Below are 17,995 nucleotides of genomic sequence, written 5' to 3'. Positions count from 1 at the left end.
TAACAGCCCAGATGACAGATCTTTGTCCCAAAATCCAAACTTTTCTAGAGTCTGTAAAAAACAAGTCTCTCTGTATAGTCCAAAAGGGTTTCTAAGTCTTGGGTGATGATGTCTTCATTCAAATATGATACTTACATTCCATTATCACAAAGGAATTTGGAGCACTTCTAAGAAATAGTTTTAATGAGATGTGGCATACAGAATAAATAAGGGTCAACATTCCACTTTCCTGTACCTCCTCAGCGGACCTGAGGTATTATAGAGATCTTCTCACTGGTACCAAGATAGACAAGCCCCTTTGTACTACTGGGTCTTAAGTAGGATACTTGGGGTAAAGGTTAATCTAGGCATCTGTGGAAGCTGGAGATTTAACTAGATTTCCAGTGAGGAAATTCTGATTTGCAGATCAATAAACAGTGTTTGTCTTTAGTGTCCCAGGCCTGTTGGCTGGTGACTGAACCGTATTTTTAAGAGGAAAAGATATTTTCAATCATGAAGTGAGACTCAGGGGATCTCCTGTACTAATCCTGCCCTCTTTATAAGATGAGTATTACAGAAGTGAGAAAAGCAGCAAACCTATTGGAATGGGCTGTGCTGAGCATATTTTACTGTCCCTTGGGTTCAGTATTTTTTGTATCTCTATGATTCTCTCAATTTTCTTTCTTTTGCTCTTATTCAGGGTGCAAAGGAGGCGCTAGATTTGGGTATCACAGGCCCAGAAGGAATTGAGATCAGCCGTCCAGAGGAGGTGAGGAAGACATCCGTGTTCTCTGTCATCATCTTTCCTATAGATTCACAGAACCTTTAGGATAGAAGAGTCATCAGTAAATACGAGTCGTATGGTATTGCTTTCTTCATGTGTGAAATTCCCATCTGGAAGCTTCCCAGGAAACAGCTTCCTCCATGCTACAGCCAACCTGGCCTTGAGCTTCCTTGGGGAAGACAACTTTGGGGAAACAGACCCACCTCATTGGGAGCTGATTTCAAGGGTCTGAGGGAGGCCATGTGAACATGCCAGGGGTTGCTTTGGCCAAAATTGAATCGGGAGAGAAAAGACAGACTGAAAGGGCCTTTAGATGTTAGAAGAAATTCCAGACTGTAAGCCAAGCCAGTGAATTGGCATTTTGGGGCTGAGATCCCTTTGAGCATCTGTGGAAGACTTTGGACCCTTCCCACCAGAAACGATAGGCACATGCGTGTCTGTGCTCTTTCCCCCTTTTCCTGTTCATTGCTGAGATGGTGACTAAGCCATGCTCTCCCTCTGCCCTCTGGTTTTATCCTTGCACAGTTTTGCAGAGTGTCGACACAAATGCCCCCAGGTCCCCCTTGCTGAAGGATTCAGCTCTGGAGGATCACATTAGATAAATAATGTGTTCTTGCCCTATGACCCTGTTCGGACATGCCTTACCAGTGGTGAGGGGAGAGCTATTTTCCATTTCTTCAAAGCCTTAAATGCAGAGTGGTGGTTGGATGTCCATGAGGGACTGATGGGGAGGCCTTGAGGGACGAGGAGCTGGAGACAGGTTGTGATAGTTCTGCCATCAGACAGGAACCAAGTCAGCCTATAGTGGGTCAGCCTGATGTGGACGGGGGTCCCACCTTACTCCTGCCATGGGTTTGTCTCTGTCTGCCAGAGCCCTTGAATGTAGCTCCTGTTTGGGCACCTCAGAGTTGATAGAGAAAGACACACCAGCTTCAACAAGGCACTGAGAGTGCCTGTGAGCAGAGGGGTGGGGGGATGCACACAGGACTGGACTTTGTGGAGTTCTATGAGGGGAAGAGCGCTGTGCTGACTGTAGTGGCAGTAATAGCAAGAATACCACCTTCATCATCTACTGATTAAAGGGGAGCATCTAAAGAGGTTTTGCTCCCCAGGGACATTTGGCAATGTCCAGAGATATTTTGGGTTATCCCAACCTGGGGGGAGGATGTTACTGGCATCTACTAGGTAGAGGTGAAGGATGCTGCCAAAGAACCTGCAATGTCCATTCAGCTCCTACCACAGAGAGTTATCTCACCCAAGATGCCCCTAGTGCCGAGGTTCAGAAATCCCGATCTAGCCTAATCTCCAGCTTGAAATCAATCAGTATTGCTCCTTTGCTACAGTTCTGAGATGGCTGTGGAGAGAATGCACCAGAAACCAGGGAGAGATGTGACCGCAGGTTTTCGTTTGCTCTTGTTTTGTTGTCTTTTAATTAAGCCCTGAGTAGCATCCAGCAAAGACGTGCCTAGAACCCTAAGTCCCGGGGTTCTCTCAGTGTGAGCAGAGGTGGTTGGAGCTTGGTGGCCCTGCCCAGGGTTTCCCCCCGAGCCAGCCCCTGTGGGTGCTGTTTGTCACTCCAGCTCTGAGTCAGACATTCCAGCACTTCCTGCGTACGAGGTGGGGTGTCAGGGAGATGTAAGCTTGCTTGGGGAGATGGTGAAGCTTGTTTTCTTCCTGTCCTCTGTTTCTAACAGCTGGAAGCAGAAGCCACTCACCGAGTTATCACCATTGCAAACAGAGTAAGTAGACCCCAGCTCACCCTCAGCCCATTCTCAACTCTGCAGTCAGAACCCAGCCTGTATAGTAGAGTCCCATTCTGCTCTGGGTGCCAGCCCCATGCCTGGCTCACAGGACCGCAAATGAACACCGTTTGCTGAATGAACGTTGCTATTCCCACAGATCTGGCAGGAGTCCTCCCTGCCACCGGCTCCCCGTTCTGCCCTGCTGAGCTTGCTGAGACCTGGTTCATTGCTCAAATGGAAATGCCTCCCAGCAGAGGCAGGGCAAGGTGGGGACCACAGAGCCTCATGGCAGCTGGAACCTGTTCCTTGTAGAGGAGCAGAGAGACGTTTGCTTAGAGAACTATGATTCGAACCTCTGCCTCTGGGCCATTCATGATTTTTCCTTGGTATGGTTCAGGGTAAGGGGGCGCTGATGCAGTGTGGTGGTGGGAATGAGCACACACCTTAGGACCTTGACCAAAGACAAGCTTCCAGTCACACGCAAGTCAATCAACCACTCCGAGAGACTATTTTATTATCTAAAATTGGAATGATAATATCACCCACTCCTCGCAGGATGGTTGTGAGGATCAAAGGAGTCGTGGAAGGAAAAGCACTTTAAAAACAGTAGAACACTGTACCAAGATCCTTTCTCCTCCTAAACCATCATTAAGTGTTCTATTTGCTCAGATAATCTGAACTCTAGTTTTCTAAGTGTGGTCTCTGGACCAGCTGCATCAACATCATTTGTTAGAAATAGGAACTCAGAAATGCAAATGCTCAGGCCTGTTAAGACCCACTGAATCAGAAACTGGGGGTGACGCCCAGCAATCTGTGTTTTAACAAGCCCACTAATGATCCTAATGGGCGCTAACACTTGAGAACTTCTCCTCCAGAAAGACCTAGGCTACCCCGAAGGCTGTAAGCAGAGGATGTGGTGTTAGGAACACCAGGGGAACACAGAGGTTGGAGGTCCAGTTGGTCTCAGAATTAGTCAGGAAACTTGTGCCAAACACATCAAATGTCAGGGCAGCCCCTAAATTCTCTATCCTCCTAATTTGATAGGCAAAGAAGGCATTAGAATAACATTTGGGAAAACAGTTTCCCTTTAGCCCTTTATAAGTCCAGGAGCTGTACATGAACATTGTTTTACTGTCATAACAATAGTTATGCTATCAATTACTTCCTGATGGAAACTTACCCCAGAATTAGGAAAGATCTGAATAACAAAAGGGCAGCTCCTCGTTTTCTTAGTTCAAACACATGCCCAGAGAAGTGAAGCCATGGACCGTGGTCACACAGCTTGATAGAGGAAAAGCTAATCAGTATTATAATCCAGGTGTCCATTTGCAAGACCGGTCCTGTCTGGTGTAGACTGTGAGCCCTGAACCTCTTGTGTATTGTTTCTTCTCCAGGGTACATTCTGTCTACTGATAAAGCAGCCCTCAGATGGCAGATATCATAATTTTAGATATGGGATATAATACACAACTGTCTCTAGGTCATCACGTTCATGAATAGGAAACTAAGAGTCCCCCATTTCAAGTTGTAAATAGTCTTGGTGTTGGCTGGTAGAAAATGTGAGGTTCAGCACTTGACATCTTGCCCTGATGTCGCCCTGCTGGGCTCTGGTGCTGGGCGCTGCCTGTCCCCTCCTTGTTTCGTGGGGTTCCCCAGCCTGCAGCCACCAGCCCTGCATTCCCAGCAGAAGACCGCCACCCTGAGGGGAGTGCTAAGCGATGCAGGGGGCGGCGCTGGGGCCAGGACTGGGCTGGTCCGGTCACCTTGGCCTTGTTAGGTTATGGGGTTGATGCTCTCTCCTTCCCACCGTGTTTCCCGTCCTTAGACTCACTGTCCCATCTACCTGGTCAACGTGTCCAGCATCTCGGCCGGTGACGTTATTGCAGCTGCTAAGATGCAAGGTGAGTCCGTAGGCTGGGCTGAGCAGCGCCCGTGTGTGGTGGGGCCCAGCAGCTCCATGCACTTCCCAGCCCGGCTCCTGGGGCCAGGCCCTGTGCCTGCCTTTCCCTTTTCTCTCTGGCTGTCTTCTTCACAAGCACCCTGCACTGGCCTGGGTTCAGTCCATTAGCACCAGTGTTTTCCTCTGCACATTTGTTTGCATAACAGCTTTACAGAAGTGTCCGTCACCTCTCCTGGGTCTGGTAAAATTTTCCAAGTTTTCAATCAACTCACTAACTGGTATTTTTTTGAGTCTCGTGGGTTTTGCTAGTGGTTGCCTTGGTAACCAACATGAAATCCTGGACCAGTTCCAACGGACATTTCAGGGGGGAAATGCCTGGGAAGTCCCTGGAGAAACGACACTGTGAGGGCCCAGCGTCCCTGTCAAGAACCCAGTGTACCAGCCCCAGGGCACCTGTGTGTCGGAGCACCTGGCAGCCCCTGAAGGCTTGGTACGTGCTTGTACTCCCAGTCCGGCTCGGGGTGCCAGTGAGGGCCCAGTAACAGGAGAAACAGGTCACGGTCACAAACCTGAGGATATAAATCAGGAGCAAGGGCTTTCAGCCTTTGCACCACACTGCCCTCCAAATCCTGCCTCTTGCTTCTCCTTTAGCAGAACCCCCTTCGCTGTCTCTCCTGCGCTGTTGTTCCAGCCTCCCACCTCCGTCTCCCTGCCCTCCATCCCCTGCTACGGATGCCACCCCCAGTATTCTCCTGAAGCTGCTCCCAGCAGCCGCCTGCTCAGAAAACAGATCAGTGCTGCCCCGCCTCAGCGCCCTCGCCCTTCTCTTCTTGCCTGGAGTCAGCACGGGGCCAGGGAGCAGTCTGACCTTGACCCCAGCTGTGCTCTCAAATGCCCAGCTGAGCTCGGGCAAGTCCCTTCCTTTCTGACTTCAGCTCCTTCACCTGCCCCATGAGAGGCTCAGACCAGTGATCTCCCAGGTTCACTGGCCTCCTGGTGATGGTTTGAACCCTCTTCTTTCAGGGAAGGTCGTGCTGGCCGAGACCACCACTGCGCACGCCACACTGACGGGCTTACACTACTACCACCAGGACTGGTCCCACGCAGCCGCCTACGTCACAGTGCCTCCCCTGAGACTGGACACCAACACGTCAACCTACCTCATGAGCCTGCTGGCCAAGTAAGATGTTTCAGCAGGACCACGCACGGCGCTATCTCACAATGCGCGCCATTCCGGGAATTTGTAGATCTTTAAGGTGATATCGTAGAGGCCCCAAACCTGACCTAAGTTTGATTTCGTTGTGTCCAGAGGATGATGTTGCTTTTGTTAGCTTCTCCAAAGCCCATCAGATAATTGCCATCCATGGAGCTCCTATGACCACTTGATTTGGATGAGAGCTTCTGAGGTGACGAGTAAAGAGCATATATAAAACTGTGAACAGCGGCTATTCAGAATTTCAGAGGACATTGATACCTTACACTGGAGACCACTGGGGAACTATAGGATGTGGTCTCTGACTTATCCTAGAAAATTTGTGCATCTTTCTATCTCTTTTTTTTCTTCACCTCTCCCTCTTCTCATTATGTCCCATGTGGTTTTCTCTCATTGTATGTACCTCTCTCCTTCTGTGTGTTTCTCCCTCCTTTCTTTCCTCTTCCCTGTTTTCTTCTGCACCTTCTCCCTCTTTCCCCTTAACATCTTCCTCCAGACCTCCCTTTCCCCAGCTCCTCTTTTTCTAACACTGCTTTTCCCCATTCAATCCAGGTCTAAATAAAATGCTTTAATGAATAGTCTGAATTTGGTGGGACACAAACATGGAAAGATTTTGTTTCGTTTTGCTTCAAATTCCTTCTTGCCTCTAGTGACATTTTGATAATGGTAAAGGCCATTGCTTTTTCTTCTCTTTTGGTTATTGAACTCCAGTTCAGTTTAAAAGTCAGTCTCTTCCCCTCCCCACCCCCAGCTCAGAGAATTAGTAGGGGTTAGGATTAAAGGGGTGGGGAATTCCACTCCACACCCAAGCATGATCTGTACTCCTGCACTAATCGTTGCTGCTTCTCTGGCTGAAAGTGACTGGCCTTTGGGGCCCTCCTTGTATGGGGCATGTGCCCAGATACAGGCTCTCTTGAGCCACCCTCACGCAATCCTCTGACACAGGAGATGGAGTCCAGCTTGACCTCTTCTTCCCGTACCTTCCCGGCTTCCAGAACTAGCAATTCCCTGTGAACAAGAATCTGGCCAAGCGGCTTAAGCCTGGCCACCTTCTACAGTATCTGGGCCCAGAGCAAGCTCACACAGTTTTGCCACTCCCTACGGTGGGAGGGCAGGCTGGCCCCCACCCCTGGCTCTCCTCACCCAGAGGCTCAGGCAGGCCCACCCGTCCACCACCTAGGCAGGTGCCCGCTGCTGTCACCTCTGTTCTCCACAGGTGAACCTCTTGAAATGTCCCCTCTTGAGGAGACTAGCTGGGGGAGAGGAAAGCACCATTCAACCCATGAAAAGAGGAAGAAGGGAGAGACTGCAGGACTCACCATTCTGCCAACACCTCAGTCGCCCTCCCTGTCTTCTGCTTTTACAAGACCTGGGGGTGGTGGTATACCTCTGTTAGGGTGATGGTGGGGGGGTGTTGAGGGAAGTGACCAGCCCCAGTTGGAGGTGGCTGTCGTTAGATAATGGGGCTTTTATTTCATCCATGTCCTTAGTTTTCAGTCCTGGTTGGCTAACAACTGGAAAATTTCCACTCCACATCTTGCTACATTAACAACCGAAAGAGCAGTGTGGGGCTTTCCAAATACAACTGGAGTGCAGGCAGTAGGGTCCCGGGGTGAAGGTGGGCCCTGGAGGGGCAGGATATGCTGTGGCACAGTGGCAGTAATTAAAGTCTGTCCCCTAGTTTTGCTGTGATTCTGAGCAGTGGCAGCTCTGACGAATTTAACCAATTTGAGAGAGGAAAGGGAGAAATGCCAGATCAGCTCTTTCTTTTAAAAATGCTTGTTGTTGGGAAAAACCAGCCTCCTTTTCATCATTATCAACACAACAAAAACAAACAAGTATCAAGAACCCACTATAAGAATTTGGGCTCAGTTCCAAGGTCAAAGAATCTTTTGAAATACCTCTGCTTGCCCCAAGCAAATTTCCTGGAAGAACAAAAAGGTAGTAAAACCCCCAACCCACCCAAATTACAGTGCCCAAACCCACACAAATTTAAATAGGCAGGTCAAGAAAAGTATTATTAATCGAATAATTTAAGTTTTTATATCTAGCCTATTTTGTCAAATTTATTTAAATTATTTAACTAAATTCTATTCATTTAAATAGAATTATAATTTCGTGTGAACTATTTGAGAATAGTTTGAATCCCATTTTTTAATATTTATTTATTTATTATTTATTTATTTGGTTGCATCGGGTCTTAGTTGCAGTAGTCGGGCTCCTTTGTTGCAGCTCATGGGCTCCTTAGTTGCGACTCACTGGCTCCTTAGTTACAGCACACGAACTCTTAGTTGTGACATGTGGGATCTAGTTCCTGGATCAGGGATCGAACCCAGGCCCCCTGCATTGGAAGCGCAGAGTCTTAACCACTGTGCCACCAGGGAAGTCCCTGAATCCCTTTTTTAATCAGTGCATATTGTAAACGCGTGCAGTTTTATAGAATTTGGAGCATAGTTTTTACATTTTTAGGAATTTATGATTACTATAATTTTGCTTCTGTGACATTATTGGTGATAATTGGTATTATGCAAAATACTAGATAGAAAACCCAGACACCAATTATCATATTTCTATAAGAAAATATGAGCTGCTTCATAATTATCTACTTTAGGATGTGGTTTCTTCGAATATACCAGGGTAATAAGTACAATCTATAGATATAAGGATTTGTCCTTTATTTAAAATCTGACTTCTCAAAGGGATCAGAAATTTTTTCATTTGAACATATATATTTTTAAAGTACTTAACAAAAGGGAGTGGTGTTTTAAACTTTAAAGAGTAGGGATGGGTCTGTCACACCTCCCAGATTCAGGGCAGCATCAGGGGACCCCAAAAGCCCTTCTGGAATGTGCCCCCCCCATTCACTCTTGCCTAGTGAGCACTTACTTGTGTAGGGGCCTTTTTAGAAAAGTGGGTGCTCAGTAAGACTCGTCAGTTAAAGCATCGGGTCCTGGGGTCCCAGACCCTCAACCCATGACTCTGATGGGCATCTTCTGATCTGAGCCCTACCCGGGTGTCTGGAGGATCCCTGAGGAGAAAGTGAAAACCTAAAGATTCTGTTTATCTCTGGTGGGTTCTGCAGGTCTGGGGGATGTGGGGATCCCCAGGATACCCTAGAATAAACCCTCTGCTCTGTGGAAGAGCCCCTCCCGCAGTCTCTGAGAGGGCCCAGAGCAGCGTCTTTGGCGCAGGGAGCTACCAGCCCATGCCACAGAGTGGCATGCCATGTGCACTGTCACCAATGTAAGTCTCTGCCCCGAGTCCTGAGTGGCCCGGGAACCCCTCGAGAGCCTGGCCGTGCCTTACCCACCGTAACCTCAGCAACCATCTGAGGACCATGTTCACGATGGCAGCGGCGATGAACCACTGGCATGTCGCTGCTGGTTCATCAAGGCAGACTTCTCTTCCGTCTTGTCCTTGCTCTTCCCTGCTGGACCAGGAGAGCCCTCACATCCAAGCAAAGCTTAACATTGGAACTTGAGTGTTTTACCAAGCACATGCTTATTGCCAGCAGGGCCTGGCGCGGGTTGAGGGGGGAGATGAGAGGGAGTCGGCATATGGTTCCATGGAAGTAAAACTACCTCCACCCTGTCACTTTAGTTAAACTCTTTTTTTTAATTTTATTTATTTATTTATTTATTTTTGGCTGCGTTGGGTCTTCATTGTTGCGTGCGGGCTTTCTCTAGTTGCGGCGAGCGGGGGCTACTCTTCGTTGCGGTGTGCGGGCTTCATTGTGGTGGCTACTCTTGTGAAGCACGGGCTCTAGGCGTGCGGGCTTCAGTAGTTGTGGCACACGGGCTCAGTAGTTGTGGCACACAGGCTCAGTAGTTGTGGTGCACGGGCTTAGTTGCCCCGCAGCATGTGGGATCTTCCCAGACCAGGGCTTGAACCCATGTCCCCTGCATTGGCAGGCGGATTCTCAACCACTGTGCCACCAGGGAAGCCCTTAGATAAACTCTTAAGTTCAATTTTTCTCCACCCGTTAGTTCTCTTAACATCCAAAGACTCTCAGTGTCTCCCGTGACACTGGCATTCTGTGCCTCAGTTGGCACATATGCTCATTCTGCAGATGTGTAAACTGAGGTTCTCACAGATAACTCGCTAGAGGTCATACAGCTATGAAGTGGCAGAGCCGAGATTGAAACCAGCTTTGCCGTGTTTCCAAGTGAAGGTTTTTCGCTGTCCCTGTCCCCACCCTCTGGGACCCTGGCCTCCCCTCCCCTTACTGGTCATGTCCTTCTCTCTACCCAGTGATACTCTGAACATTGTGGCGTCAGATCACCGGCCTTTCACCACGAAGCAGAAAGCTATGGGCAAGGAGGACTTCACCAAGATCCCACACGGCGTGAGCGGCGTGCAGGACCGCATGAGCGTCATCTGGGAGAGAGGAGTGGTATGTTCCCGGGACCCCTCCCCACTCTGGGCCTCAGAAGAATTTTCACCCTTAGGAGGGCTGGGTCAGCCACAGCTCCTGTTTCACTCAAAAGGAAAACAGAAAAGGTCTTTTTTTTTTTTCTGATCTGAAAGGTAATAAGGCCTAGCATAAAAATTTGGAAAATATGGAAAAGTATTAGGAAAAAACCCCATAATTCCATACTGGGAAATTATTAATATTTTGGTGTATTTCTTTCCAGCTCTATGCATGTACTGTACATTATTTTAATTACTGGGTTCATCTTCTTTTCATTTAACAGTGTATTTTGAGTGTCTTCCTATATCAGTAAAAATTCTTTAAAAACATATTTTTAATGGCTAAATAATATTCCCTCCAAAGGAAGTACCATACTTCAATTAATCCTTCCATGATGTTTGGAACTTTCAGCTGTTTCAAATTTTTGCTCTTAGAAATAATGCTGCAGAGAATCTCTTTGTTCATGAGTGTACATCAGCATTTCTAATTATTTCCTGAGGACAGATTCCTAGAGGCGGATTTCTGGGCCAAGGGATACGAACCTTTTTAAAGATCTTGATATCTTTTGTCCAATAATAAAGATAGAGACTGGGACTTCATTTGAATACCTCCTGTTCTGCCCATGAAGAATAAGTAGTTTTGGTCTTGACCTATCACAGATTAGATGCAGCATAGAGTATGAGCCCAAAGAGATTTGAAATCCTCAAGCCTAAACAACCAGCTCAGGGAAGACCCATGAGGCAGCTCCGGAATCCCCTTTGAAAAGAGTCCACGGTGCCTTCGTGGGTGGGACGATAAGATGCCTTTCCAGCAGAGAATATATGTCCCTTCGTGGATGCAGGGAAGCTCCTGATTTATCCAGAGTGAGTACCGAGTAGACCTGGTTTTACAAACAGGAGGTAGATTTGCACGAGGAAAGCAACCTTTTGGAACAAGGGCCCACCCGCCCCCGTTGCTGCAAGAAGGAGAGAGGAGTAACATGGAACCAAGCCTAGCAGGTTGGCTCATCTGAAATGATGCCCGTGACATTGTCCTTCTCAACACCATTGTTCTAACCAACTAAAAGCCCTCAGGCGAGGGTCAAGGGTGACCCGGTGTTTGAGGCACACACACAGGACCTCGGTTGACCTAACACTTTTGCAATGTTTCAGGTTGGAGGAAAGATGGATGAGAACCGTTTTGTGGCTGTTACCAGTTCCAATGCAGCGAAGATTCTCAACCTGTATCCCCGCAAGGGCCGCATCATCCCTGGAGCCGATGCCGACGTGGTGGTGTGGGACCCAGAAGCTACAAAGTAAAACCTGCTGCTAGTCTCCAGGGCTAGAGGGACTTGGGATTTTAAGGACCTGATATTACAGAACTCCAAAAGCATATCATCTTTGCACTACTTATAGCATAGAGCAAGATGACCCTAAGGTGTGTTCAATTCAACAAATACTTGAGGGCTTGCCATGGTCCAAGCACTAGGAATGCAACAGTGAACAAGAAGGTCTGAAGATCTGCTATAGTGCAGCTCCATGTGCACAGCACTTTACAGTTTTTCAGAGCTAGGTCACATCAACTATCTCGTTTGCTTTTCACATAGCCCCAAGAAGCACTTAAGCCTAAAGTTCTTATTTCCATTTTACTGTTGAAGAAACTAAGAGCAGAGAGTAGAGGGACTCCCCACATGACATAGCTAATAATTGGCTGAACCAGATAGACGTCCTGACACTCAGTTCCGGACTCTTCCACCCACTCTGCTTCTCTCGTTGAGGGTGTGGGTCCCCTTGAGCACACAGCGCTTGACACCCATGGCATTAATGAACACAAGTTGAGTGGGTAAATGAAGTGCATCAGGAGTTATCAAACCACAGGATAACTCATCTGTTATGAGCATCATCTTTTTTTTTTTTTTAATTTATTTATTTAATTTATTTATTTTTGGCTGCGTTGGGTCTTCATTGCTGCACGGAGGCTTTCTCTAGTTCCGGCGAGCGGGGGCTACTCTTCCTTGCGGTGCGCTGGCTTCTCATTGCTGTGGCTTCTCTTGTTGCAAAGCATGGGCTCTAGGTGCACAGGCTTCAGTAGTTGTGGCACGGGGGCTCAGTCATTGTGGCTCGCGAGCTCTAGAGTGCAGGCTCAGTAGTTGTGGTGCACGGGCTTAGCTGCTCCGTGGCATGTGGGATCTTCCCGGATCGGGGTTCGAACCCGTGTCCCCTGCACTGGCAGGGTGGATTCCCAACCACTGCATCACCAGGGAAGCCCCAGGGCATCATCTTTACTCAGAGATTTGAACAGGGTAGTGGGAATTGTTTTTTAATGTTAAATTTCATTCAGTCACTCAACAGATAGAAAAGTGCCACCATTTGCTGAGCACTTTTCTAGGTGCAGAAGCTAGCAGTGAACAAGATAGACAAAAATGTGCTGGGATTTTGAAGATAAAAAGTTGAATTGCAAAGAAACGCACCTCCCTGCTGGGATCCCCACACTGCTTCTCCATTAGGGCACTTGAGAAGCCGGGTTCTGCATCCAGCCTGTGGCTGGTCCCTGCTGCTGTTGCAGGTGTGGCTGTTAGTGATTGCTATTGGCAGAAAGACCCCTAGAGTGTAGCCCAGTGTATTAGTCAGCTAGGGCTGCCATAACAAAATACCACAGATGGGAGGCTTAAACAGTAGAAATTTATTTTCTCACAGTTCTGGAGGCTAGAAGTCCAAGATCAAGGTGTCAGCAGAGTTGATTTCATTCTGAGGCCTCTCTCCTTGGTTTGTAGATGGCCATCTTCTCCCTCTGTCTTCACATGGCACTTCCTCTGTGTGTGCACTTCTGGTGTCTCAATTTCCTCTTCTTATCAGGACACCCATTTGATTGGATTAGGGTCCACCTATATGACCTCATTTCACTTTAATTTGTTCTTTAAAGGCCCTATCTCCAAATACAGTCACATTCTGAGGTACTGGGGGCTAGGACTTCAACATATGAATTTGGGGGGACACGGTCCATCCTAGCCTTTGGGGGTCATCCCTCCTCACTGAGCATCTTCCCTCCTCACTGAGCATCTTCCCTTCCCACTGAGCATCTTCCCTTCCCACTGAGCAGCATCTTCCCTTCCCACTGAGCATCTTCCCTTCCCACTGAACATCTTCCCTCCCCACTGAGCATCTTCCCTCCCCACTGAGCATCTTCCCTCCCCACTGAGCGTCTTCCCTCCCCACTGAGCGTCTTCCCTCCCCACTGAGCGTCTTCCCTTCCCACTGAGCGTCTTCCCTTCCCACTGAGCATCTTCCCTTCCCACTGAGCAGCATCCCTTTGCACTGAGCATCACCTTTTCCCATTGAGCATCATCCCTTCCTGCTAAGTAACTTCCCTTCTGTTGAGCTGTGACATCTTTACCTCCTCTCAGAGTGTTCTCTCCCGCCACTTCCTTCCCACCAGGACCATCTCAGCCAGCACCCAGGTGCAAGGAGGAGACTTCAACCTGTACGAGAACATGCGCTGCCATGGTGTCCCACTGGTCACCATCAGCCGGGGGCGGGTCGTGTATGAGAACGGCGTCTTCATGTGCGCTGAGGGCACCGGCAAGTTCTGCCCCTTGAGGTCCTTCCCAGACACTGTCTACAAGAAGCTGGTCCAGAGAGAAAAGGTAAGGTGAGGGGCGGGGGCGGAAAAGACGTGTGGGAAGAGGTTGAAGGCCCCTGGCGGCGGCATCTTATATGACTTTTAAATCTCAAAGATGTTCTCACTCTGTCTTTCCACCAAATCTTATTGCCTGAATAGTCACTTTGGGAACAATCAAAATAGTAGAAAAGGAGCACCTGTAACAAAGTAAAATTTATTGGGAAGGGTCCCCAGCTCCCTCGGAGCCCAGGGACACTATGAGGTACTCATAGCTATCCCTGGCATTCAGGCTTCTTGTCGTCCCTCGGGGCAGGGGACTCCTGGCTTGGCCTGGGTTATCATATTTGCCCTGGAGATGCTCTTTCCCCAAACTCCCCACAGCCGCCCTGTGACTGCAGTAGGCTGGGTGGGCTTTGCTGAGTCTGGGCCCCCCAGTGGAGTGGTCAAGCCAGGTCTAGCTCACGGCCATGGGGGTGTGGCCTGAGGTCTTATCGTGAGAGTTTCATCCAGTCCTCGGATTCCATAAACACCCTGGGTGTTCACTGAAGCTTGGGGCTCCACCTTATCCCCAGGGATACTGAACTCTGGGTAGAGTTTCACCCAAAAGAAGGCTGGCTATTCCCTCGTTGCTTGGGGATTGATTGTCCAGCCTTATCTTTGAGAGCTGTCCTGTCCTTCCTGACAACTCCGGGTGCTGGGAACCAACTGCAGCCCTGGCCTCTGGGTGGAGAACCCAAATCATCAGAAAAGAACAAATCTGACAAAACTGACGGGTGAAAGCATCATGAGGTTTCCCCTTCCCTTCCTCTGGCATAAAGCAATATTATTATGGTTCAAAATGCTCCTGCCTAGCTATTTCCAGATTCTGTCTAGAAAGGGTGGGTGTTCTTACAAATATCATGAACTCCTGGCAGGTGCCCTTTGTCAGACCCCACTACAGCCTGGGCAGGCAGCCGCACTGGTCCTGGCCCTCGCTTGGCACTTGGGGGTAGTCCTGCCCTTCTCCCTGCATGCCTGTGGGTCTGCTCTGGTGTATGAAGGTCGGTGGGCTGTGTACCTGCTGAACCTGGCAAATAAATGTCACTCTGCCAAAAAAAAAAAAAAAAAAAAAGAAATATCATGACCAAGGGCCTGGGAGCCCCAGCCCAAATGCAGGTCTTCTATCAGGGAGCAGACTTGGATTACCTAAAAAAAAAAGCATGACTTTAGGTATCCCAGTATTCAATTCAAAAGCGAACTCAGGATCTCTCGGGTAGGTGAATGGTCCCATCTCCAATATGCTTCCCAGATGTGGACAATGGCAGAAGACCTCAGCCCCACCTCTGGGGGATGTGCCACAAAGAGCTGTAAGAGAGACACAGTCACACACAAGACTACCTGACCAAGGGTGGCAATGATTTAAAATAAGAGAACGGAAAATAACAAGTGTCAGTGAGGATATGGAGAAATTGGAACCCTCATTCATCGTCAAATGAATGTAAAATGGTGCAGCCACTTTGGAAAACAGTTTGGCATTTCCCAAAATGTTAGATATAGAGTTGCCAAAGTAACTCAGCAATTCCACTCTCGGGTAGATACGTAGTCAAGAAAAATGAAAATATATGTCTACACAAAATCTTGTACATGAATGTCATAGCAGCATTATTCATAAAGGCCAAAAAGTGGGAACAACGTAAATGTCCATCAACTACTGAATAAACAAAATGTGGTGTATCCATACAATGGAATACTATTCAGCCATAAAAGGGAATGGAGTGCTAATATATGCTACATACAATATGCATGACCCTTAAAAACATCATGCTAAGTGAAAGAATCCAGTCACAAAAGACCACATATTATATGATTCCATTCGTATGAAATGTTCAGAAGAAGCAAATCCATAGACAGAAAATAGATTAGTGGTTGCTTAGGGCTGGCCAGAGGGGAGAATGGGAGTGACTGCTCACGGGGATGGAGATTCTTTTGGGGGTGATGAAAATATTTTGGAATTACACAGTGTTGGTGGCACAAACTTGTGAATTACACTAAACACCCCTGAAATGTACTCTTTTAAATGGTGAATTTTATGGTATGTGAATTATATCTCATTTGAAAAAAAAAAATCTTTAAACAGTTCTGTGGCTTTCCCAAAAAGAGATGTTTTAGTCAGGAAATAGGATCAAAAGAGGGCAGAGAAAGTGTTTGAAGCCCTTCTAAAAACCAACCTGGGACTTCCCTGGTAGCGCAGTGGTTAGGAATCCGCCTGCCAATGCAGGGGACACGGGTTCGATCCCTGGTCCAGGAAGATCCCACATGCCGCGGAACAGCTAAGCCCGTGCGCCACAACTACTGAGCCTGTGCTCTAGAGCCCACGAGCCACAACTACTGAGCCCGCGTGCCACAACTACTGAAGCCCGTGCTCCGAAACAAGAGAAGCCACCGCCATGAGAAGCCCGCGCACCGCAACGAAGAGTAGCCCCTGCTCGCGGCAACTAGAAAAGCCCACGTGCAGCAACGAAGACCCAACGCAGCCAAAAATAATAAAAATAAATAAATAAATAAAAACCAACCTCACAAAAATGTCAGACAGATACCAATTCACAGCAGACCGCTCTTAGGGCCAGACATAGTGGAAGAGCTCAGCTTCTAGGACTGATATAAATTCAACTCAGAGGCCCTTTATCCAAAGCACTTATTATAATGACAACATAAGGTCCTCAAGAAAAAGCCAATTCTATTCCCTATTCTCTGGTATAGCCCTTATGTAACAGAATGCAGGTACGCAAAAAACTTCATTTCCCCAAAATTATAAATAAGCAGTCCCTACAGAGCAGGGTCCTCAGGAAAGAAAGCAGCTCTGGGGTTGGGACCAGTGTATAAAGCCAAAGCAAGGGGCTGCCGGGAGCCGGGTCCTGCCAAGGTCACTCAACCAGGATTCACCAGGTCTGTACTCCCACCCTTCACCCCTGGAACCCCAAAGTGCAGCCCGGTAAAGGCTAAAACACTTCAGACCAGTTTTGACATTCTGAGGACTGAGCTCAACTACAGATCTGTTGGAGAATACAAAGGAATATGTAAGCTGAAGAGCCTTCCAGAAATCACCCTTATCTGTTCTTTCTCTCAACAAGGGTTTCAGCAAGCATTGTGCAGCAAGGAGATTGAGGTTATGTCCCTGAAGAGTGCCTGGGGTGTAGATTATTTATGCTGCCCCTTCAGACCTTATGCACACGCTCCAACACACTTCCTCTCGCAGCAGAACTTTGTAATATGGTTAAGCCCCGAAACCACCCCTGCAATAATAACAGCTGCTGGTACTTACATGTCACTCACCATGTGCCAGAGCTTTACGTGTTCTATTTCATTTGATCTCATAACAACTCTGTATTCTTATAAATAAGAAAACACGCACAGAGAGGTAACATAACTTGCACAAGGTCACACAGCTTACAAGTAACAGAGCTAGGAGTGGAACCTAGGCAGTCTGGTTGTAGAATATAGGCTCTTAACTCTATTGCCTTTGTGAGTACAAAATTAACTACTATTGCTGCTGGGGGATTCTAATCTCCAAATCAGCTGTACTTAACCTCTATTCCCACAAAGTTGTCACATCACAATAAAAGGCCTGGCCTCTTGAGAGCCTGGCAAGTGAGGGGATGACATTGCTCCGTGTGAGGGATGCTCTGTAAAGCTGAATACCTCAGAAGTCTACCCGCTACCTTGGAAAACATTCCACCAATGTCAAGGGGCGTCAGTGGATATCTCTATGCACATGCATGCAAACACTCACACACATATGCACTATTTAGGAGGTACAAGCGGATTCTCTACCCCTGGGTTCAAGATGTAGGAAGGCTTTGTCACATGCAGTAATTTGGGTCCTAAGAAGAGTGGCAGCGTCCAAAGTCTTATCAGCCATCAAGGAGGCTCTGGTGGTGGTGGTGGCTTGGCCCTGATGGTTGATGGTGTCTGTGCTCTGATGGCATCATCTTTTCCCTTTTTCTGCTCTCCACCTTCACTAGACCTTAAAGGTGAAGGGAGTGGACCGCACTCCCTACCTGGGGGATGTAGCTGTTGTTGTGCATCCTGGGAAAAAAGAGATGGGAACGCCACTCGCAGACACTCCTACCCGGCCTGTTACCCGGCACGGAGGCATGAGGGACCTTCATGAATCCAGCTTCAGCCTCTCTGGTAAGAGCAAGGGCCACTTGGCCTGGCACCTGCATCTCCACCAGAGTGAGGGGACAGGAGGAGGGCAGAGGGACTAGGATCCCCACCCCGGCAGAGGGGTTTATGCTGCTTTCCTCTCCATCTTCTCCCTCCCTCCCCGATCCCCTGCCCGGTGATGACTGCTGGGCCCCATTTTATAGACACACAAATATTGGCGGGC

The 17,995-nt window shown here is 48.2% G+C and overlaps 1 protein-coding gene across 2 annotated transcripts in view; it reads left to right on the top strand.

The window, feature by feature from the left end:
* The window catches only part of DPYSL5 (dihydropyrimidinase like 5), an 89,384-nt gene that overhangs the window by 66,618 nt on the left and 4,771 nt on the right, over window positions 1-17,995 (top strand). For both annotated transcript variants that reach the window (XM_082357277.1, XM_082357276.1), the window contains exons 5-12: window positions 680-748; window positions 2,458-2,502; window positions 4,331-4,406; window positions 5,429-5,585; window positions 9,870-10,011; window positions 11,181-11,323; window positions 13,444-13,651; window positions 17,628-17,796. In XM_082357277.1, coding sequence (XP_082213403.1) covers window positions 680-748; window positions 2,458-2,502; window positions 4,331-4,406; window positions 5,429-5,585; window positions 9,870-10,011; window positions 11,181-11,323; window positions 13,444-13,651; window positions 17,628-17,796 — 1,009 coding nt within the window. The remainder of the gene's footprint in view (window positions 1-679; window positions 749-2,457; window positions 2,503-4,330; window positions 4,407-5,428; window positions 5,586-9,869; window positions 10,012-11,180; window positions 11,324-13,443; window positions 13,652-17,627; window positions 17,797-17,995) is intronic.

This window comes from Balaenoptera borealis (genome assembly GCF_965194805.1).
Source record: "Balaenoptera borealis genome assembly, chromosome: 15".
NCBI classification, from domain to species: domain Eukaryota; kingdom Metazoa; phylum Chordata; class Mammalia; order Artiodactyla; family Balaenopteridae; genus Balaenoptera; species Balaenoptera borealis.
The sequence above is the reverse complement of the archived record's forward strand: the minus strand, read 5'-3'. Positions and strand labels throughout refer to the sequence as shown.